This window comes from Fistularia commersonii, chromosome 29, assembly GCF_037954325.1.
Source record: "Fistularia commersonii isolate RoL2024-O1a breed Wild chromosome 29, RoL_Fcom_v1.0, whole genome shotgun sequence".
NCBI classification, from domain to species: Eukaryota; Metazoa; Chordata; class Actinopteri; order Syngnathiformes; family Fistulariidae; genus Fistularia; species Fistularia commersonii.
In genome coordinates this window covers 1,952,692-1,975,851 of record NC_141312.1, presented here as the reverse complement: position 1 = coordinate 1,975,851, position 23,160 = coordinate 1,952,692, and the positions used below count along the sequence as shown (strand labels likewise).

Below are 23,160 nucleotides of genomic sequence, written 5' to 3'. Positions count from 1 at the left end.
ACCTCGGCTCCCGGGGCCTCATATTGAGGAAAGCAGGAGAACCGACGAAGAAATCGTCCGATGAACAGAAAGTTTTGAGCTGCTAACAAGCTAACAAACTCACGAGCTTTCCGCGTTGTGTCGTCGTAGCGTAGCGGCACTCGTGCGTGCTGCTCCGGGTTGTTCGCATTGTGTTGTAACGCTTTTTTTGTCCTTTTTCAATACGCTAGCCTCATTGTGGCTCCCAAACGGTTCAAAGTAGCGGTGTTGAGAAGAGGTTAAGATTTCCAGTCGATCTGAAGAAGGAAATAATAGCTAAACGTGAGAGCGGTGTTGGCGTTACTGATGTCGCTAAGCTCTACGACACGGCTGAGTCAACCATCTTTACCGTCCTGACGGACAAAGATGCGCTAAAGACGGCCGATGTGGCTAAAGGGGCGACTCTGATAACGAAGCAAAGTGATTGCTAGTTTGGATGAACGGAAGACAGCTTGCTGGAGATAGCATTAGCATTAGCCTTAGCGTTAGCGAAACAGTGAGTGCAAGTGCTGGCACGAAGAGAAAGAACACCAGAAACACAGTAATCATTGAAGTTATCTTTAATCCCTTTCTGTATTTTGGCCACAAATAAACCCATGAAAAAGTTTCAAAAGGATGGGATTCAATTCGTTAGCCGAGGTTCCGCTGTGCAACCATTCGCTCTCTCATTCACACGTCCGGTCTCCGATGAACCTCCCGCAAACACGAGGAAGCGTCAACCACCGCTCCGTCCATAAAAGCAGACCCGCTGAAACGTGTATGAAAGATGTTTTTTTTATTCTCTTACATTTTCTTGTAACAAAATTCACTCTCTTACGTCCACGCTCTCAGAAACTGACTGCAAAGCTTCCTCCTCACATCCGACAGTCCGCTCAGCACATATTCCTCATCGACAAGCATACAAAAGTTACAAAACACGGATATGAATACGCACTATAGTCATTTATCCAGTCCTTTCAAATTACAGTATAAAATACATTTGCGACCCCCTTCGACATCCAAGCTGCGTTTACGTGCACGGATCTTATCGTTTGGGCCTACGAGCGAGACGGGAGCCTGCAGCCGGCTGCTCTCGGACGCAATCATACAGTCGGCACGCACAAAGTCCGGTTTCCAGTCGGGGACGCAGCTCCAGGATTCGGCTTCAGATCGCGCACGCCTGCCTGCCCCGCAACAACCGTCGGAAACAACAAATAAAATAAACTGCAAATAAAATAGAGGATACATTTGAATAAAAGTCCTTCTGTGGGGTAATACTGTGAAGTGTCTGACATGAAGTGTATATCAGAGACAGGAATTTCCTCTTAAATATCACCTTGACCCTCAGCTTGTCCCTAGAAGCCAAAAAGCCACACACACGTTGTTTTATTTTTCCTTCTTATGACAAAATTTAAAAAATCGAGCCTGAATGTGACGCAGCGCAGCACAGAGTCATGCATTCATCTAAACAATCATCACATTTACCATCCATTCAATTCTCAAGCCACGTCAAACAATTCATGATGTGTGGAATTTAAAAGCGGCCCTTAAATGACCTTATTTATCACAGAGGGCCACATTTTTTTTGTTATAAACATGCATATCGGAGGTATGTTTGTTCCACCTTTCTACACTGTATATAATTTAATATAAAATAAATCCAGTTGTTTTCTTTTTATCAATTTCTTTCACGTATTTCTCTTTAAATTAATATTCTCTTGTGTGGAAAACAAAAATATCTGGAGCATTACAATCTTTTTAAAAAGTAGCCTATAATTGTAATGCTTTTTTTTAATTTTTTTTTTTTTTTTATTTGGCTTTTTTTTAACCACGGCGCTGCTCATCACTTTATTTACCGTTTCCCGACCCGATCCTGAACCCGGAGAACAGCGATCTCTATCAAATACTGTACAGTAAATCAGACTCAGTGATATCCGAAGGTGTGACAACAGTGCCTGACGCTCGAAAAAAACCCTGAAAAGACGATATATTTCCAGTCATGTATTTCAAGTATAAAATCTGACCAGGTTTAGTCAGCAGCTTATTTATCAGTTTGTCAGAGATTGTCCCGCTGCCGACGAAAGGGCCCATATATATGTGTGTGTGTGTGTGTGTGTGTGTTTGCCCCGTGCCTTATTCTCCGCTTAATCGATTTCACAGTTTTATTTCAACTGCAGAATTTCCCTTCCACCTCCGCCCCAAGCATCCACCTGCAGGTCCTCCCCACCCCCACCCCCGCTCCTGGAAAAAAAAAAAAAAAAAAAAAGCTGAATGTAAACTGGCGCTTGGGTGGCCGAGGTCGTGGCGTCGGTGCCGAACCATGTTATTGTCCGACTAAACTACGATACGTGACAGGGAATACCTTTATTATGACCTTTACGTCTGCCAGCGCGGTCAATTTGGACACTAACGTTGCTCAGTTGTTGGTAATCGTTGGGTAAAAAATGAACCGCGACCAATCGGAATTGAACAATTCTGAACGTCCTACTGCTCAAATGTCGTTTTTGTCGACGTGGAGTCAACCGTTACACCGTCTCCTGACCGATTTATCGGCGTCAGCTGTTCGGGCTCGAATGAGTGAATCACACATCCTGCCTTACTGTCTTTCTTGAGTCACACAACAACACATATTTGGATCATCTCAAGAGCTCTCATACGTTATGGCTTCATAAAGTTCCTCTGGTAGACGGTCCTTAGGGAGTAATCATAACTTAACAAACATTTCATTTCTCGATAGAAGCTTGAAATCACAAGGAACAATCAGATTTACAACCTGTCCTCTTCCTTTTCGGCTCCGCAAGAACGTCCCGGCGCGTTTTTATACATTTTTCTCCTTCTGAATCCCGTCGGTCACTCGATCTGTCTGTGGCTCCGGCTGTCGAAGATCATCGACCGGCGTTGCGGCTGGTAGAAGCAGCTGGTCGACGTCTCCAGTCTCTGACCGCTTTTCGGAATAGTCATTTTGTTCTGGAGGGCGATGGCCTCCGGTGTCATGAAGTGATCGGACATCTCTTTGGAGAACACGTTCCCCGGCGAGGCGTCCTTGATGGACGACAGGAGCTTGCCGTCGTCGCCCGACGGTGGGTAATCCATGATGGGGAAAGGCGGGCTGAGCAGGATGAGACTCTGGGGTCTCTGCCGGTTCCTAAAGGAGGGTCTCTGTAAGACGTTTGTTCTGTTGGGTCTCGACCCGTCCACGAACACCTCCAGGCTGGGATTGTGTCGCCGCGTGATGAGCGGCAGCTCCGGGGTGGACGTGGTCCGAGCGGACTCCGGCGTTTTCTCGCCGTGCCTCTGTTTCGGATCCGGCTCTTTGTTTTCCAGCTCCTCTTTCAGATCCGACATCACAGCGAGCGGCACGGAGTTGCTCTTCTCCGCGCTAACTTTGGGATATTCCTTTTCCGCTTCCGGCGCCGCATCGGATTCCTTCTCGTGCTTGGAGTGAGGTATCTGACTGTACTGCACCTTGGGCGGTATGACGGGCACCGCTTTGGCCTGGCACGTCTTGATCATGAAGGCCGTTCGCACCGACGACACGCTGACGGGGGCGGAGTTTCGTCGCAGCGGCGCCTGCCGGTCGCCGAGAAACACCTCCAGCTCCGAGAGCAGCCCGTTGCTCGCCGTCGCCGACGAAGCCTTCTGGCAAGAGGAAAACTCCGACGAAGTGCAGTTTTGCTGATTCGAAATGTCCCTGATACACCGCTGGCCCAGGTCGAAGTTAAGGGAAAAGGGTCTGTGTTTGGGAAAGCAGTGTTCTTCCCGTCTGTCCGGAGCGGCTGCCTCGTAAGACATCTGCCTGTAAAACCTCTGAGATGACTTCTGTCTCGTCGTGCTGCATTTCCCCGTCGCCGGCGGCGCCGAGTTGCCGCCGCTCGCGCTCCCCCGTGTCGGCACGGACGGTAAATAAGTCCATTTAGTTTCCGCTTTGGAGCTCGAAGCTTGAGCGCCGTTTCCTGAGAAGCCCTTAGCGTGAGTTACTTTATCCGACTGTGTGTTAGCGAATGACGAACTCTTTCCGTCCACTGCGAGCATACCGTCCTCCGGACAGTAGAGCGGCGACAGCTGCTTGAACAGTTCCTCCACGTCGGGAGAGTGCAGTGGACTTGTGACCCATTGCTTTGTGGAGCTAAGATCCTCCCAGGGCTCCACCAGGTCCAGCTCCTCCGGGTGTCCCGCACATCCCTCGTCGTCGTCGGGGATCGGCAGCTCCAAAGTTTTTCGCCTCTCCTCCATTTTTGCGCGTTGAATAGCCTCCTTCATGGGAATCGTATTCTTTGCCGTGCCGCCGGAGACCTTTTGGTCCCCTTCGGTTCCGGGCTTCTGGGATTTTTGCCGAGCATCATCCGCAGCCACGGAGGCCCCGGCTGCCGGAGCCTCCTTCGCCGCCGCCGGCGGATTTTTAATCTCGGCCAAAGAGGTTTTTCCCTCTGAAGGCGGTTTGCCGTCTGCCGGATCATCTTTGTTTAGGCTCGGGGATTTAGGAGAGACCTGAAGCAGCATTTTGTCTCTCTCACACTGGGCGGAGGGGTTGCTTTCGCTGACGATCACATCGAAGTTCTTGCGAAGGGAAAACAAGATGTCCGACTCCGAGGGCTGTTTCTTTGCGGGGTCTGGTCCGCCGGACATGGGGTAACTGCCCAGAGAGGTACTGGAACTCTGCTCCCGACATAGCAGGGACAGGGACGGAGAGCTGCGACTTATTTTGGACTTCACGTCCATTGTTAACTTCATGTCCTCACAGCTGCTCTTAGAGCCACCGACGGGGCTCGGAGTCTCATCCAGCGAGTCGATGTCCGGCTCGGTTATCTTCAGTTCCTGGTGGAGGTCGGACCACAGCTCCTTGACGAAAGACGGTGTCGCGTCCTTTGGAAACACAAATGACAAAGAATTGAAATCAACATTTCTGATACAGCGATCCCTCGCTATAACGCGCTTTACTTTTCACGGTTTCGCTACTTCACGGATTTGCATCCTGCATTGTGTTCTGCATTCTGATTGGCTAAAAAGTCACTCCGCTTCTTCTCTACCTGTGCGTCAATAACGTTGCAGTTTAATATGCACACGTACGTAAAACAGCTTGCAAAATTTACATGACGTACGTGCAAATTCTCTTGCAATTTCGAGTTTCTCTAAAACCCATAATGTTGACAAAACGCTCTGGAGCGACAAAAGGGCCCAAAAGGCAGCGGAAGATGCTATCTATCGCAGATAAAGTTAAACTTCTGGACATGCTAAGGGAAGGTAAAAGCTATGCGGCTGTAGGTCGGCATTACGGAATGAATGAATCTTCCGTTCGTTCCATAAAGAAGGAAGAAAAAAACATAAGAACGACAGCAGCGATAAGTTTTAATAAGGATGCAAAAAGGGTTGCAACTGTCCGCAATTTTTTTCATAATCATTTTTAATTTTCTCCCGATTAACCCGATGACTCGGGTCGCGGTGGGCGGAGCTAATCTCCGCCATTTGAAGCCTTCTGTTCACATTGATGATTAAAATTATTATTTGACAGCACAGTACAGAAGTTGTTTGTCGAAAAAAACGTTCCTAAAGTACAGTACTTTTATTTATGAAACAAATGATTGAGCCTGTAATATGGTTTGTTCTTTTTTTTCAATGTATAATAGAGTATTTAATCGTATAATAATTGTAAAAAAAAATAAAGGTTTCTACTTCACGGATTTTGCCTGTCACGGGTTCTCTGTGGAACGTAACCCTCGCGAAAAACAAGGGTTTACTGAACATCGAATTTCTCAGACAAGTAGCAAGCGAGATACCTCCGGAGATTCACGTCAAGCCAGATTTTACTTATCTGCCGCCAAATTCGAAAACAAGTGTCTGATGAGCAGGCCTGGACCACCCCCTTTTTAATATGTTCTATGGAAACCCAACGTTCCTCACTGACTTTTACCAGGCGGCGACCCTGGACAGATCCCAGCTGAGCGTGGGCGGCCTTCTGCCTCGATCGGCCAGGGTAGAAAGAGCCAGCAAGAGGAAGGACAGATTGGTGGAAAGCAAGAGTGCGATGGAGGCGAGGAGGGTATGAGGGTCAGGGAGTGGCAGTAATGAGGTCATACTCAGGTGGACACCTACTGGGACGCAGCAGTTGATGAAGCCACACCCCGGGAATCTGTGACATCTGGGAACCCGAGCACTCGGAGAAAGTTGGAGGGTACTATCACGCCCTGATGAAGGGCTACCGACAATGTCTTGCTCACTGTTTGGGCTGCCGTTTGCAAACTCCTATGTTGCTTTGCTGTTGTGCCGAGAGAACCCGAGTACTCGGAGAAAGTAGGAGGGTACTATCACGCGCTGATGAAGGGCTACCGATAATGTCTCGCTCACTGTTAAGGCTGCCGTTTGCAAACTCCTAAGTTGCTTTACTGTTGGTTCCTGTTGTGCTGAGAGAACCCGAGCACTCGGAGAAAGTTGGAGGGTACTATCACGCGCTGATGAAGGGCTACCGACAACGTCTCGCTCACTGTTTGGGCTGCCGTTTGCAAACTCCTACGTTGCTTTACTGTTTGTTCCTGTTGTTTCTTGTTGTGCCGAGAGAACCCGAGTACTCGGAGAAAGTTGGAGGGAACTGTCACGCGCTGATGAAGAGCCATCGACAACATCTCGCTCACTGTTTGGGCTGCCGTTTGCAAACCCTTCCGTTGCTTTACTGTTGTTTCCCTGTTGTGCCCAGAGAACCCGAGCACTCGGAGAAAGTAGGAGGGTACTATCACTCACTGATGGAAGGGCTACCGACAACGTCTCGCTCACTGTTTGGGCTGCCGTTTGCAAACTCCTACGTTGCTTTACTGTTTGTTCCTGTTGTTTCTTGTTGTGCCGAGAGAACCCGAGTACTCGGAGAAAGTTGGAGGGAACTGTCACGCGCTGATGAAGAGCCATCGACAACATCTCGCTCACTGTTTGGGCTGCCGTTTGCAAACCCTTCCGTTGCTTTACTGTTGTTTCCCTGTTGTGCCCAGAGAACCCGAGCACTCGGAGAAAGTAGGAGGGTACTATCACTCACTGATGGAAGGGCTACCGATAATGTCTCGCTCACTGTTAAGGCTGCCGTTTGCAAACTCCTAAGTTGCTTTACTGTTGTTTCCTGTTGTGCTGAGAGAACCCGAGCACTCGGAGAAAGTTGGAGGGTACTATCACGCGCTGATGAAGGGCTACCGACAACGTCTCGCTCACTGTTAAGGCTGCCTTTTGCAAACTCCTATGTTGCTTTACTGTTGGTTCCTGTTGTTTCCTGTTGTGCCGGGAGAATCCAAGGATTCAGGAGATAGTTGGAGGGTACTATCATGCACTGATGAAGGGCTACCGACAACATCTCGCTCACTGTTTGGGCTGCCGTTTGCAAACTCCTACGTTGCTTTACTGTTTGTTCCTGTTGTTTCTTGTTGTGCCGAGAGAACCCGAGTACTCGGAGAAAGTTGGAGGGAACTGTCACGCGCTGATGAAGAGCCATCGACAACATCTCGCTCACTGTTTGGGCTGCCGTTTGCAAACCCTTCCGTTGCTTTACTGTTGTTTCCCTGTTGTGCCCAGAGAACCCGAGCACTCGGAGAAAGTAGGAGGGTACTATCACTCACTGATGGAAGGGCTACCGATAATGTCTCGCTCACTGTTAAGGCTGCCGTTTGCAAACTCCTAAGTTGCTTTACTGTTGTTTCCTGTTGTGCTGAGAGAACCCGAGCACTCGGAGAAAGTTGGAGGGTACTATCACGCGCTGATGAAGGGCTACCGACAACGTCTCGCTCACTGTTAAGGCTGCCTTTTGCAAACTCCTATGTTGCTTTACTGTTGGTTCCTGTTGTTTCCTGTTGTGCCGGGAGAATCCAAGGATTCAGGAGATAGTTGGAGGGTACTATCATGCACTGATGAAGGGCTACCGACAACATCTCGCTCACTGTTTTGGCTGCCGTTCGCAAACTCCTATGTTGCTTTACTGCTGTTTCCTGTTGTGCCACTTGCTCGGAATCCAACCAGATATGAATGTCTGAGATGTCAACACAAGTGACGTCTTCCTCTTCGAATTCGTCATTTATCTTGCTGCTATTTGATGTATTTTACACATGTATCACAGCAACTATTGATGAAGTCAGACTGAGATGGTTTTAGCATGGATAGAGCAGGGACGGTGAAGATCTAGGGAGATGGATGTGGAGGTTGGAGCTGAAGTTCCTTCGCAACTACCCGCGAAGCTGCTCGCAACAAAGTGTGGGGATTATTTAGAGTATCTTCACACAGGGGTCATTGGTCCAGCAGTTGCAACAAACTAGTGGCCCTCAACTCCATTGTCCACATGACAATGGAGTTGCCATGTCAGGTCATTGAAATGACATGTTAGTAAAAGTCCTAAAACTTGGCAGAATGAGACAATCTTACCATCTTGAATGAAAATGTAATGAATTGTTCCCCTGAAATGTGTCTTCTAACTACTTTACCTGCCGCGCAGCCGTCCGGTTGCCATGTGAGAACTGTTCCGGTTGAGATTGTCCAGCGCCTTCCTGACCTTCTCGCACCTCCTCGGCGGTTTTGTCTGATGAAACGATACATTTTAATTTTCAGTCTCAAACACAACAAAAAGCCTTTTCAGACGGGCTTCAATGAGACACCCTCACCTTTTGGCGGGTCTCTGGAGATCAGCTCCTCCAAGCTCTTCTTCTCCACGTTGCCTTTCTTACCAGGTTCAAGCATGGGGAAGGTGTTGCTCTTCTCGCTGTTGGAGCTCTGCTCGGTGGCCTCCCTGCAAGGCTTCAGAGTCGCCGCGCCCACTTTGTCCTTGGCCAGCCCCCTGCACGGCGTGCTGTTGGAGCTGATAACCGCCGACACCCGCAGCGGCACCGACACGGCGAAGGGTTCGGATATGTTGACGGCCCTTCGCTGATGCCTCGGCGAAGACTCGAGCGGGAAGAAGCTCCCCGGGAAGGACGGCCGTGTAGAGCTGTTGTGGGAGGAGCCCGAGTACAACATCCTCCTGTTCTTGGGGGACGTGGGCTGGTAGCCGCCGAGGTCGTCGCCTTTGTACACCTTCAGTTGCTCTGGCAGACTTTTTTGAGGAGGTCCCGAAGCGGCCGATGACCCCTTTCTGGTCATGCCGGCGGTCCAGCCGCCAGTTGCGCCGCCGGCTTTCTTCCCTTTTGCATCCCACTGTTGGTCGCTTTCGTCCAGATCGTAAAGGGAATCGGATCCCAGTGTTCTGGATTTCACACCCGGGGCAAAAACGTTGCCCGATCCGCCCGCGGAGCTGCTGCCTCCGGCGCGCTCATCATCTGAAACCAGAGGTTCACGAAATGTACCCTTTTAGAGGCAAGACAACGCTATATGCATATCATTCTCCATTGGACAAAAACAGGGATAAAGTCGAATTTATACAGTGCAGAAGTGTGTGTGTGTGTGTGTGTGTGTTTGTACATGTGCACAAGCAAAGTTGATTGGGAATCATCGCACTGCCGCTGACCTGTACTGCTGCTGACGGGCCTCCAATTTGATTATTAGCAAAGCTCGCTGAAGGAACGTATAGGTGCGTGTACGTTCAGCCTCTGATCTCAGGGGAGGTGTGTGTGTGTGTGTGTGTGTGTGTGTGTGTGTGTGTTCCCATGAGGGAAGAGTGAGGGGCAGAGGTTTGGAATACCATCAGAGAAGCTGCCTGATGTTATCTGAAGTCCAAGAATCAGGGCCTCATGTTTTTGCACATAACTCAGACTGTGTCAACAGCCTGTCACTCAGCGCTCCGCAAAGATTTCTCAGACTCGGATAAAACCCCTCGTTTTGGACATCGTTTCACGCGGATTGTTGAGTTTGATCATTTAGAGTCCAGTTGGCAACTGGTAGTCAAACCGAAGAGTCCAACTCTTGACAAAGTTACAGTTGCCTAAATTTCTGGACTGCCGCTACTTTTTTCACATGCTTAAACAATGATGAGGCTAATTTATGGATTTTTTTGGCGGCTGAAATTCTGAGGCCGTTCAATTCTGACACCTAGGAGGACGACTTTAATGGTTTTAGCGCGCAGGAGGAAGGCCAAGATAGCGATCAGCTAGCCAGTGCCGCGGAAATTACGGTACTCATTTGAGGATACGGGCCTCACCTGTCGGTAGGGAGCAGAGGGACTCCATGCTCCTGGATGGTCGCAGAGCTGCCTTCGCTGTTGAAGAAGAACATCCCTGTCAACAAAACCCTTGCAGAACATTTTAAGCATTTCTAGAGCATGTTTAGGTTCCAGTTCCCAGTGGTAAAGCAATGGCTTCAGACCATTTTCAGCACTTTTGCTTTGCGATAATGGCTCTCCTGCTCCTTACTTGTTTGTTTTTTTCAAGGAGTTGTCCACGATTTGTGGTGCAAAACTCACTACGATGAGGCAGATCCCTTCCCTCTTCTTCGTCTTCTTCTTCTTCTTTGAGCTTTTCCCTTCAGGGGTCACCACAGCAAATCAACCTTCTCCATCCAACCTGTATCCTCCTCCGCCCATCAATCTTCTCTTTGGTCTTCCTCTAGACCTGCAATTCCAGCATCCTTCCACCAATATATCCGCTATCCCTCCTCTGTACATGACCCAACCTTCTCTGACCTTCTCTCCAAAACATCTAACATGTGCCTGTCCTCTGATTGGACACATTCCTGATCCACTCCATCCTGGTCCCTCCTAAAGAGAACCTCGCCATCGTCATCTCTGCGACCTCCAGCTGAGCATACAACATTGGTGGTCTCCCCTTGACTTGTACACCTTTCCCTTCCTTCTGGCTGATAGTCTTCCATCTCATATTACCTCTGACACTTGCCAAAAACTTAGAACTCTTTTAGCTTTTCACTGATGTTGCATTCTGTACCCATGGACACGTTGTTGAGCCGCATTTTGTAATAACAGTGCATTTTGTAATAAACGTCCAAAACATAACTTTTTCATTTCATTTTGTAATAAAGCCGCATTTTGTAATAAGTTATTACATATTGAGAAGATTATTACAAAATGCACTTGCAACTGTTTTATTCTCTGGGAAATGTAATAACATGGTGCATTATGTAATAACAATTCTAAATCATAGTTTATTTGTTTGTTAATTGTATTTTATTTGACTTTAAAGTATTTGTAAAAGCTAGGCCTATTATTAGTATCACTGTATTAGCCTAGTAGCAGTACTTAGCAATTACTATCAGTACACTATTCAAAGGTCGCATTAACAGAGAATATTCCATAAATTCCATGTTATTACATTTCCCAGAGCATAAAAAAGTTGCAAGTGCATTTTGTAATAATCCTCTTAAAATGTAATAACTTATTATATAATGTGGCGAAATGTATTACAAAATGCTTCTGGGCAGTTTATTACAAAATGCGGCTATATTACAAAATGAAATTAAAACGTTATTACATTTTGGATGTTTATTACAAAATGCACCGTTATTACAAAATGCGGGTCAACACACGTCTATGGACGCCAACGAAAAGTTTCACTTTTTCGCCGTCCGCTCACCTGTCACCCCGGTGGCTCTGATGAACACGCTGCCGTTTCGGCTCAGTTTTCCTTTCGAGTCCACCGACCTTCCCAGATTGAAGATGGACTTCCATTTCTTGGATTTCCCGGAGAACTTCCTCCTTGGGGGGGGGATGAAGGAAGACCATTAATGCCGCGATCGTCCGCTCGCCGCGGATTCCGACTCGAACTTGCCGTACTTGCTGTCTGATAGGTCGATGACGGTGTGGTAGAGGGTGGCCGTGCTCGTGTCCGGCAGGCTGTTTTCCCGCTGTCGCTCTTTGTGCACGGGATGATTTGGGCTCAGGGAGCGAGCCTGGGCTTCCTCCAGGCTCATGAGTTTCATCGGCCCGCTCTGACCGCTGATGGGGAGCGTGGCGTACTTCTCCCCGCACATCAAACCGGGCCCTGCGACCGATCGATACTCGGCTGTTTTCGCCGCAGTTTCCGAGGCGGCGGGAAAAAAAAACAAAAAAAAAAAAAAACGTCGGTTTTGATGCGTTTCCTACCTTCTTTGGGTTTGATCTGCATCACGGCGCCGCTGAAGATCTGCTCGCTGTGGTTCAGGATGAACTCCACCACCGACTGCTGGATCCGCACCTCCTGGAAAGCCATGTCTCCGTTCCCGGACGACGACTCGATCGCCTTGGACCTGATTTAGATTTAGATTTAGATTTGGATTTTTCTTGAATTCACTTTGTTTCTTTTTACATTTTCTTTTTTTCATTTCTTCTTCCTCGTCCTCATTCATTGTTGTTCGCTCTTCTTTTCTTTTCCTCGCCGCTTTGACTTTTCCTTTGTGTTTCTTCCTCCCCTTTTTACTGTCTTGCAAAATTTATCCTCCCGAAAGCTCTATTTCTGTCTCCCTTTCCATTGTATTTTGTTCCTATCTTTTTATTGCTTTTTTTTTTTTTTTTCGCTCTTTCATAATTTCCCTTTTCTTTTCCCCCCGGCCGTTCTATCTCCATCTCTGCCATTTTCTTTTCTTTTTTTTTTTTTTTTTTGGTTTCTCTTTGCTTCGCTTTCTATTTCCTGCTCTTTCTTCCCTTCTTTTACACAATGCCAAAAAAAAACAAAAAAAAAACACTGAGGTTTTTCAGCTCTTTAACTTCGGGCTCGTATTTCCAGCACATTTAATCTAAACTCACCTTAACAGATTTGGAGCCCAGACCAGGGCCAGATTACGGGTGTGCATGTTGGTGTGGCTGCTCAAGGTGGCGAGGTGGGCCAGGTGCTTGGTCAGGTACTCCAAGGTCCTGGGAGGACGGGAACCAGACACTTATCAGCGCCACGTCTGGGCTAAAACCCTGGATCTTTGCCCCCAAAAAAGCCGGGGCGTCACCTGAAGTGAGGCGTTGGCAGCTCCCTGATGACCCCTTGGATGTGCTGCAGCCGCTCGTGTTCCCCGTGGACCGAAAGCGCCTCCTGCGCGGGGAAAAACAAAACAAACTTTAAATGCTTATTCCTGTCATCGCTTGGATTTCCTTTATAATTACGCTTTTGGAAACGGGATCAAGAGGTTGCTTTTTTTTTTTTTTTTTTCTCCAGACTGTGAAGCAGATTCCAAAGCTTTGGTTCGGCTCCTGCAGATTCCTCCTTCCCTCTACGCCAGGGGTGGGCAAACTTTTTGGCCCAGGGGCCGCATTGACTTTTAAAATTTGACAGACGGGCCGAGTCAGCACAAGATTCGATATACAGATATAAAAAAAAAAGTATTTGTTAATAGTACATATCAGACTCGTCTGACATTTGTCTGAACGTTGTCTGACATTTGCTTTGAAAATAAAACCAGCTTGGTTTTGAAGGCTCTGACGTTTGCTTGCATTTCATGCACGGACAGTTTTTTCCCTTGTAGCTTCACATCCAGCTCATTCATGTATGTTAGAATGTCCACAGTAAAGGGTAAATCAAAAAGTCAGTCTGTGTCATTCAGCTCAGGAAAATTCTCAAATGTTCTCAAGTAGCTCCAAAAATGAAATAATCTGTTTGAGCTCCCACATTCATTGATCCAATCATTCAATCATTCCCATGAAGTATGAATTCCGTACCAATCTATGGCGGGCCGGATTAAAAGGACCAACGGGCCAGATGTGGCCCCCGGGCCGTAGTTTGCCCACCTCTGCTCTACGCTCATGAAAGATTTAGCCGCAATCTTGCTTGATGAAGATGAACGGCGCTCTGAAAACTCATCGGGTTTTTTGGCCCAGACGCCAGGGAGCCCCAAAACACACACACACACACCCCCGTCATCGATAAGCGTAAATCAGATGATGAAACAAACATTTCACAGAAACCTCCATGGCAACCAGCCGTTACTAGGTCGATGGGAACAAATGCGATGCATCAAAATAAAGATTTCATCCAGAAAAGGTTGTCCGGGATCAAAAACGGGGGGGATATAAATGCTTCATGTGTTCTGTAACACACACACACACACACACACATACACACACACACCCTGGGGATTCAGACCGACAATGACTTTATTCTTCCCAACAGAACATCACAAGAGGCTTTGAGAAAGGGAGGTCTCCTCAGGATCATCTCGCTTCTTTTCCAGAAGTCGCTTTGTTTAATCGAAATATAAAAATGCGCCGCCGTGTATTTTCTCCCGCCGTCGAACGCCGAATATATATCGTGATGCGACCGCAGGGCCATAAGTTCGGTGATACTCCGGTTCCACTTTCGCTCCGTGGGAAATGTTTAAACCCGAGAGTTGAATCCGCCGTTTTTTTTTTTTGTTTTTTTTTTTCCGGTGGTCGGGGGATTGTGACGCCGCCGAAACGGCTGACTCACGGATTTGAGACAAACGGCAGGAGCCGAGGTTGAGAAAAAGTTATAAACAATGGAAGCGAGCGGCGAAACATTTTCCACGTTCACTCGGGGAAATTAATGGCGGGTTTAGGAATTTTTAGAAACAACACCCTTGTTTACGGAGACGGCTTCCTGCCGCCGATATCTAATGTTTGACTTTTCTCAACCGAATAAGGCTTGAGTTGAAGTCATACAAATATATATGAAGATGATTCAATAAACAAAGTGATATTTATAGATACCCAGTTGACTCTTAACTGAAATGAACAACAATGGACATGCAAACCTGCAAGACTCTGTGTTGATTGGAGCCAAAAGCCAACAGGATACAAGCAAAGGATAAAGATTGGTACACACACGTTTGCGAGAATCACCTGAACGTGATTTATACTTACTGTGAATTTGCTGTAAAGCTCGTATGTGAGCAGGGGATTGGGAAGCTCCCTGAAGTACAGCTTACATAAGGAACCCACACAGTGGATGTCCTGGAGGTACACTTCCTTTGTAAGGTCAGGGCACGCCTCGGAGCAGAATTCCTGCCTGCACACACACACACACACACACACACACGGCTGAATGCCTTGATTGTTAACCCCCCCCCCCCCCCCCCCCCCCCCCCTCCAGCCAGCCCATGTCAATTTATATAATTTGTAAAAAAGTCCAGAAAACTCGATTAAAGCAAGGAAAACACAGATGCCGGTCAGATTGTTGTGTTTTTGCCAGCTTTAGCTGTATAAAGATGTCAGCCAATCAGGGTCGGGATTTAAAAAGCTCTTTGTTTGGAAACCTGTTGGATGGACGGTGTGTGAAACATCGCTGGACGGGAAACGCGCATACCTGAGGCGCTGGATGTTTGAGGTGACCCCTGACAGCCTGTAGATCCCGTCCACGATCCCGTGCTTCTCAATGAACTCTGCACATTTTTGCAGGACCTGGGGGACTTGAGTTAAGAGGTCATGTTAGGCGTGTAGAATTCAGGGGGTTTTCAGGTCTGGTTAAATCCCCCCCTCTGTGGAAACTCGGTGGTTACAATGCACTTAACGCTGACTTCATGGTATGGCGTTTGTTCCTCCGCGGCGGGATTCTATTCCTTGGGGTTGCTGATTGTAGGTGGACTTTGACAGGAAGTTAAAAATGGTTTGTTTGTTACAGAGGAAGGCTGACACACCCAGTCCTTGTAGCTGGTATTACTTACGACATTTCCTCTAATAGAAAACAGCTTTTGAAATGTTACCGCTGACCGACGGTACATCACCTTTGGTACACAACTTTGTTTGGCTGCGTTAAAAACAGCCGGGCGTTCGCCAACTACAGCGAGGATCGCTTCTCAAATATATAGGCAATTCAAAATGGAATTGGAAAAAGCTTCTTGAGATGCTCCACGTGATCTGATTGTCCTTTACCATCCTAGTAATTCGCACAATCTAGTTATAATTTGCCAAATGGGAGTCGCATGAAGGAAAAAAAAGAATTCTCGATGACATCGTCACCATATACATTCCACACCGCTTTATCGCAAGTGTGTTTTCTGAGGTCGGTCGATTTAGAACCAGCAGGTTTCGCGCGATGTATTTCACGAGGAAAAGACCGAAATCAGCTCGTTTCGAATGTAACTGTGTACTTTTCTGTTGTCGTTAAACTGAACCGTTTCCCCGGTCGTAACTTTGAAACGATGGGGAAACGTCTCTGGTCGGAACCAGCGGCGGCCCATGGAACAAACTCCAACCGTCTTATCTGCGTCGGGGTTTCTTACGACATCTGAAATAACATCTCTGATGTCCAAAGAACAGTATGTGCAGCTGCAGTTGCTATTAACCCAAATAATGCAGAAACAACGCCGCTGCGATTACATTTCTGCATGCAGCGTGAGAAGCAAACAGCTTTTCAAATGCTCATTTCCAGGCACAGTTGGTCAAATTTACGCCTTCCGACGTATTCAGATTCATTATTATTACATCTGTTATCAATTTCTTTATTTCATTTTATTTAATGTTTTACCTCTGTTTCTGCCAATCCATTCTCATCCTGTTTATATTTATCTTTGTTGTCATTCTGCTATTTGTTCCTATCCTCGCTATTGTCGTCGCCCATTTAATTGTCTCCTCTATTAACAGCACTGTCTCAGAAAATTAAAATATTGCAATTACAAAAACAAAAATGTCATACATTCTGGATTCATTACAAATCAACTGAAATATTGCAAGCCTTTTATTATTTTAATATCGCTGATTACGGCTTACATCTTAAGAAAACTCAAAAATCCTATCTCAAAATATTAGAATATCATGAAAAAGTCTTTTTTTTTTTTTTTAATTGCATTACATAAAGAACTTTATCACAATATTCTAATTTTCAGAGACAGTCCTGTATACTTATATTTATTGATATTGCTTTTGTTGCGCTGCTGTGACACGAATTTCCTTGATGGGGATCAACTATCTTATCTTATCTTATCTTATCTTATCTTAATGCACGGGAGGAGTTGTCAATCTCCATTCTTGTGTTTTGACTTAATTGTCCTCGGAGTTGCATGCCTGCGGTCGAACGCTGGCTGATGACAAAGCCCAGATTTAGAGTCTCTCAGACGGTGCGCTAACGCCGTCCTGGCAGAGTCAACACTTTCAACTTCTTTGTTCCGGCCATAACGTTCAACGTCCCGTTCGGCGGCGGCGGCGGCGGCGAAACCCCTCGGCCGCCGACCGCTTTTACTGAAACCTTTAACTGCCCTTCCCATGATTGTCCCTTTGTCGGGTTTTACATGTTTGGCGGCCCGACGTTTTTTTTTTGTGGTCGACATTGTTGCGCGGTGACTGGAGCGGCTTTAACGGTCCGCGGCCGGGGTTCACGGCGCAGACAGGAAGCCTGCACTTTAAAAGTGTGTGAAAGGACTCACTTTGGGAGTTAGAGACTCTTCCCCTCCCCCGGGGGGGTAGTCTTGTCTTCTGAGTGTCTGCTGATTTTAAAGACACGTCACTTTTTTATTCTTTTGCGCCAGTTTTGTAGATTTTTCCTTCCCTCCCCCCTAAAAAAAAAAAGCACTTGAAGTGAAGTATCCTGTCCAAATCCTGCTGCTACGTGCGGTCACGTGCACTGTCCGCGGGCCACATAGGGCCTAATTTAATGTCAAGTGGGCCTAGAAGTAACACCAAGTTCAAATGTTTCCTTTTCTTTTATTGTAAAGGAGAACAGGCAACTTCTAAACATGTAATGAACTATTCCTTTAACCCTCATATTATGTTAAGGGTCAATTTGACCCATTGGGTCAATGGGTTAGTCACACACAGTGTGTGTGTGTATGTGTACGTTTGTGTACGTCTTTGTCAAAAAAAAAAAAAACACCTCACTAACCCAAGCTTACTGTTCTGTATATTTCCTGTGCATCTTGTATTTGCAAGTGTTATTTGCAGTCCTTATGTCCTCTATTGTAAGTCACTTTGGATAAAAGCGTCTGCCAAATGTAATGTATTGTAATGTAATGGGTGAAATGGGTCAAATTGACCCTTAACATAATATGAGGGTTAAAAAATACATGACAAACAACCTGAGATTCATTCAGAAAGCGCAATTTCAACCACTCTGTGCCTCAGTTCTGTCCTCTCCCTTCTCCGTGCATTTTGTTGTATTTTCCGCCACGGAAAATACAAACTTGCTGCGTCCACACCAAGCATGCAGGTTTCTTATTAACCTCAACCAACAAATGAGAAGCGGTCCATTTTTCTTGGCAAACCCTACGCTCCAGGCCTACGTTTCTCTTTTTTGACACCCACATCTCGCTGATGAGCGTGTCGTCGGGGCAACGGAAAAGCGGGGAAATTTCTAACAGTCAGTAAAAATGGCATTTACAGACGCGTTGCTGCCATCTGCTATAAATTCTGAGACACATCGTGTTGTGCCGTGTTGCTAACACTGACTAAGACGGTGCATTTATATTTTTAAAAAGTAGTTTGTGATTTTTATATATATTTTTTTTTCATTTAAGATTTATTCCATGGACCGCTTCCGGCCCGTGGACCGTACGTTTGCCGCCCCTGGTTTAAAGTGTAAACATTCTTATGAAAGGGCAAAGATGGACTTGAAACAATTCGTTTTTATCCCGAGGATTTTAGTCTGGAGGTATATCAAATAAAAATCCATCGGCTGCGCAATAAAACACCGATATCTGAACGTCTGTGTGCCCGAAAACATTTTTAAAAACGCACCGTCTGACGGTTAATCTAATAAATTCAACAACCCGGCAGCAGGAATGCGCGGATTGTGCAACGACTGGCCTTTTACACACAGCACGTTTACAATACAGCGTGTGTTTGTTTTACCGTGTTTATTCTCATTAATCCACTTGTAATACCAGCGAAACAACTTCAAGGATAGGAAGGAACCTAACTGTGGAAGGGTTTTGGTTATTTTTGAGGATTTTTTTGTCACGTAGCATCAGACAGCAGCGTCCGATGCTACGTGAGGCCGTCATCGGGAGAAACCGTCCATATTTAAACACAGAGGTGTTTATTTTTCATTTATTCTTGTATTGCAACGCCGCTGGTTTTATATCGAGGAAACTTTATTCACGGTATCTCCGGGATCTACTGTTTTCTGCTGTGCGTGAAAGTCCTGGTGCCAGGAGGCCGTGAGCGTTGGGCTCGGCATTTACTGGACTCTCTGTGCAGTTGTTGTGCCAAAATGGGAACTTTTCCAACACTAACAGCGCTCAAATACCCCGAGTCAGAGCTGCGCGCTGAGAAAAGAGAGCCTTCTGTGCACTTTCTCACAGATGGATTGCAAAATAAGTCGGGGGTTTTAAAAGCTTTTCGCCGGTCGCCGATATGCATCTGTTTCGCGTTTGGCCTCGGTCGCACGAGTAAAACATCGCACGGGTCCGAATCACAATGCAGATGTGTGTGACACCGGCGGTGCACGTCCACCTCCTCCCTCACTTCCTGCACGGGACGCTCCGCCTTGCATTGTGGACATGTTCACCCCCCTCGCAGCTCTTCCTCACGGTTATCCCGCCGCAGCTATTTGCGCACTTTAATTATCTCCGCACGTGGTGGATTCATATTCCCCTGTACTTTCCACCAAAATAGCCGGGACGCGGTGGATTTACGAAAAAAAAAAAAAAAAGATGGAGATGTATAGGAGGATGTGGGACGTTCACGAGGGAAAAAAGGGTGTGAGCCTTCCCGGTAAACGCTGGCTCGCTAATTTCATCCGGATTTCCGTCCAGCGGCCGGACGCTCGCTCCCCCGCGGCGCCGACACAAATCCGAACCCGGAGAACGATAAATCACCCCGAGAACTGGACTCGGAGATGAAAAGGGGGGGGGGCCACACCCAAAGTCACGAATGTACGTTTGATACCGAGGTGAATGAATGGCCCGGCCGAATGGAAAACACATGTTCGACCCTTCATGTAAACGCGCTTATAGCCGGAACGCTACGGCACGATAGGGAATCTCCTCGCGGAGGAAAACCGTTCGACATAAAACCCGCCGTCCGCGCCGATGTGAGAAACGGCATTTTTAAGAGACGCCTGTAAAGGAATGTCAAGAAGAAAAAAAAAGAAGGTAAAGTTTACCATCCTGCCCTGAGGTCTGGAGATGTTCTGTCAGGTCACAGCCGAACGCATTCTCGCTCCCTTTCTTTTTGGGTTTCTGCTTAGTTCCTTTATTCTTCATGTGGCTCCGGTTAGTCGTCCAGACGCTCAGAACACGCGGGGCCGAGGAAGAGCGCCGATCGATCCATATGACCCCGAGGGAGGGCGAGTGGGCCGCGTAGAAGGATCCCGGCGGTCAGAACCCGAAGGGCTGCATCCGCTCCCGGCCGGACGGGAGGCTGAGAGCCGGAGTGACGTCACTCGTCTGAACTTCGACTCCCCCGACGGCGCGACTCCTCCGAGCGAGAACCCCGGGCGCGACGGCTGGCTCGTCCGGGACGCGGCGCTGCTTTGTCTCAGGAGGATTTTGCAGAAACAGCGCGAGAATCGGACCGGTTTCCTGTTGTTCTTTCGCCCCTGGCCAGTCCTCTGCGCTCCTCTGTATCTCCTCCTCTTTTCCCCTCATTCCACACAGCCTCCTCGTTCACTGGCTCCTCGGCAGCTGCGAAAGCATGGAGAAGGCAGATCCTCGGCAGAAACGCGCTAAATGGGACAAGAATGTGAATTTCACATTCTTATATGTGAGATTTCAAAAAAAAAAAAAAAAAAACTCTCGGGCGCCTGGTGTGTTCACGGGAGCCTTGTGACAGCGGAGAAGCTGGGAAATTTAAAAATGCTGGGACGGTGGAAAGGGGAGGGAAACGAAACGAGGGGAGGAGAACAGCTGACTTCTATTTCTCCCCTTCTTTCCGAATTACCGACCCTCTTTTACCTATTTTTTTTTTTTTTCACCCGCACCCGGCGCTAACGGGAAGGCCCGCTAGCTTGCCTTTCCTGAATGCTCCCAGTGTATACAATTTCCTGTGCAAAGCGCCCGGGCTGGAAAACAAAAACAAGAGGGGTTCTGGAGGAAGAGGGAAGTGGGAGGCGACTTCAGCGAGGGCCTGAAGGGCACAGATGGGAAATGGGGGGGAGGACGAGGGCGGAGGTGCGGAGGTGGGGGAGATGGACACGTGTTTCTTGTTACTCGCCGCTGTGCATTCTATCTCTTGACCAGCTGGACGGCGGTTTAAAATCACACACAAAAAAAAAAAAAAAAAAAAATGCCAGCTTGCGTGTGTGCGGTGGAGTTTTTTCCAGCTCCGTCCCGTCCGCGGGTAAATTTAGACCCCCGGTCGCATCGCCAGGTTGTGCCGCCTCGCCTTCGCCGTGGAATCGCGAAGATCCGCCGCCTGAGCGATGATTGAGTCGTCATATTTTCAGACTTGTGGCTTCACGGGGGGGAAAATTACAGCCCCTAAAACCAAAGTTCCATAAACTGAGGTCTGAGATTTCTGCAGCGCCGCTTCCCTTCCATCGAGGCGGATATTTCCCGATCTAATGACTAATGACAGGCTTTTCTCCGCCGAACCCCCTCCGTAGCCCCGCCATGACCGCCGGGATTCGGCGGTGACGATTTCAACGTTTGATTTGACAGCCTGGGATTCACGGCGTGCATCCCAAGAGTTATTATCTTACAGAGACGTGCAACCGTTCGCCCTCTCCTTCACGCGTCTGCATGTGTTTGGACGGCGGGAGGAACCAGGAGAACCCTGAGGAACATGGAGACTCCCCTCCCAACGGGGACCTTCTTGCGTCAACATCCGGCCCGAAAACACAGTTTCGTCGTAAAAATGACGTAGCGAGAGAGGATATGAAGTTCGTCGGTGCGAGAGAGGATCCAGAAAATAGGGTTAGATGGAGATCCAAAAGAAGATCGTAAAAATGATAAACTGATAAACTCTGAGTGCGTAGAAAACTAAACGCTGTGGTTTTTTTCCCAACCAGGAAATGTTTACAAATATATATTTCTTGTCTCTGTACGCCTTCCTCCTCTCCTTCTTCTACCCACAGTAGCCCAGTTTCCACTGGTTCCCCGTGGGTCATCGTCACCAGTGGGGGTCGTTGTTACCCCGGGCCGCGACCGACCCGCCGTGGGATCGTTAGGTTCGATTCGCATTTTTGGTTTCGGCAAATGTTTTACACCGGGTGACCTTCCTGACGCAACCCTCTGCAGTTATCCGGGCTCGGGAACAACTCAGGGAGACACTGGCCTGTGCATTTACAAATATATATAGATATGAATCTATATGTATCAGTAAAATCAGCAGTTATTTTGAGATGAAAATGATCAGTCATTTTTACTTGTTTGTTTTCCCCTTTGCCGTCCAGCATGTTGACCAGCTAACATGCTAACGACACCAAGTTTGGCTTTTTCCGATTTTACATTTTTTTTTATTCAATTGTTTTTTTTTTTTTTTTGATGTAAATTCAATTTGCTATTGCTTTTGATCCCATTTTCAATCAAATGTGCAAAGGCGCGTGCCACCCCTTTGCATTTATCCAGGCTCAGCAACAACTCAGGGAGACACTGGCCTGTGCATTTACAAATATATATAGATATAAATCTATATGTATCAGTAAAATCAGCTGTTATTTTGAGATGAAAATGATCAATGTCATTTTTACTTGTTTGTTTTCCTCTTTCCCGTCCAGCATGTTGACCAGCTAACATGCTAACGACACCAAGTTTAGCTTTTTCCGATTTTACATTTTTTCATTCAAATGTTTTTTTTTTTATGTTGTTTTTTTCTAAATGTAAATTCAATTTGCTTTTGTTTTTTATCCAATTTTCAATCAAACCTGCAAATGCGCATGTCAACCCTTTGCATTTATCCGGGCTCAGCAGTTATTTTGAAATGAAAATGATCAATGTCATTTTTACTTGTTTGTTTTCCTCTTTCCCGTCCAGCATGTTGACCAGCTAACATGCTAACGACACCAAGTTCAGCTTTTTCCGATTTTACATTTTTTTTTTTATTCCCGTTTTTTTTTTTTAATGTAATTTCAACCCAACGTATTGCCATTGCTTTTGATCCCATTTTCAACCAAACGTGCACACGCGGGCGTCAACCATCTCAGATCCACCTCAACACACGAAACGAATCCGATTCTGTAGCGATTCGCTCGTTCAATCCATTGGTGACGTGTTTGTTTCCAGAAAAGTCTTTTAGTGAGTGGCACAGGGGCTCCCGCCTGGTTTCCGCCCTTGAGGGAATCCTTCTGACCAAAAAACAAACACCAGCGGCCGTGACGCCGCTGAGACCTCGGGCAAACACGCTGGAATCGATAACAGGAAGTGATGAGCTCAGAAGGGGGTGCCGTTACGGCGGTCCGATGACTTGTTTGGGTTCAGTTGGACTCAAAGTTTCGGGGCCCCTATTGTGGAATTTGTGACGCGAAAGCAAAT

The 23,160-nt window shown here is 47.2% G+C and overlaps 1 protein-coding gene across 1 annotated transcript; it reads right to left on the bottom strand.

The window, feature by feature from the left end:
* Nucleotides 1-566: 566 nt before the first annotated feature.
* arhgap31 (Rho GTPase activating protein 31) lies at nucleotides 567-20,154 on the bottom strand. The gene is made up of 12 exons (XM_086177313.1): nucleotides 19,854-20,154; nucleotides 15,123-15,225; nucleotides 14,681-14,825; nucleotides 12,814-12,896; nucleotides 12,620-12,727; nucleotides 11,981-12,123; nucleotides 11,672-11,879; nucleotides 11,472-11,593; nucleotides 10,088-10,144; nucleotides 8,619-9,269; nucleotides 8,442-8,536; nucleotides 567-4,860 (listed from the first exon to the last, which is right to left on the bottom strand). Exons 1-12 carry the CDS (start codon nucleotides 19,951-19,953, stop codon nucleotides 2,848-2,850), a joined length of 3,828 nt encoding a protein of 1,275 aa, XP_086033439.1. The 5' UTR covers nucleotides 19,954-20,154; the 3' UTR covers nucleotides 567-2,847.
* Between the last annotated feature and the right edge of the window lie 3,006 nt (nucleotides 20,155-23,160).

What these genes read in the sequence shown, in the direction of transcription:
- arhgap31 (XM_086177313.1), bottom strand. Translation starts at nt 19,953, where the DNA reads ATGAAGAATAAAGGAACTAAGCAGAAACCCAAAAAGAAAGGGAGCGAG. An exon ending in AGCTTTACAGCAAATTCACA is followed by an intron (nt 12,897 to 14,680) that starts GTAAGTATAAAT and finishes TTCCCCGCGCAG; the next exon opens with GAGGCGCTTTCGGTCCACGG. An exon ending in GCAGATCAAACCCAAAGAAG is followed by an intron (nt 11,880 to 11,980) that starts GTAGGAAACGCA and finishes GATCGGTCGCAG; the next exon opens with GGCCCGGTTTGATGTGCGGG.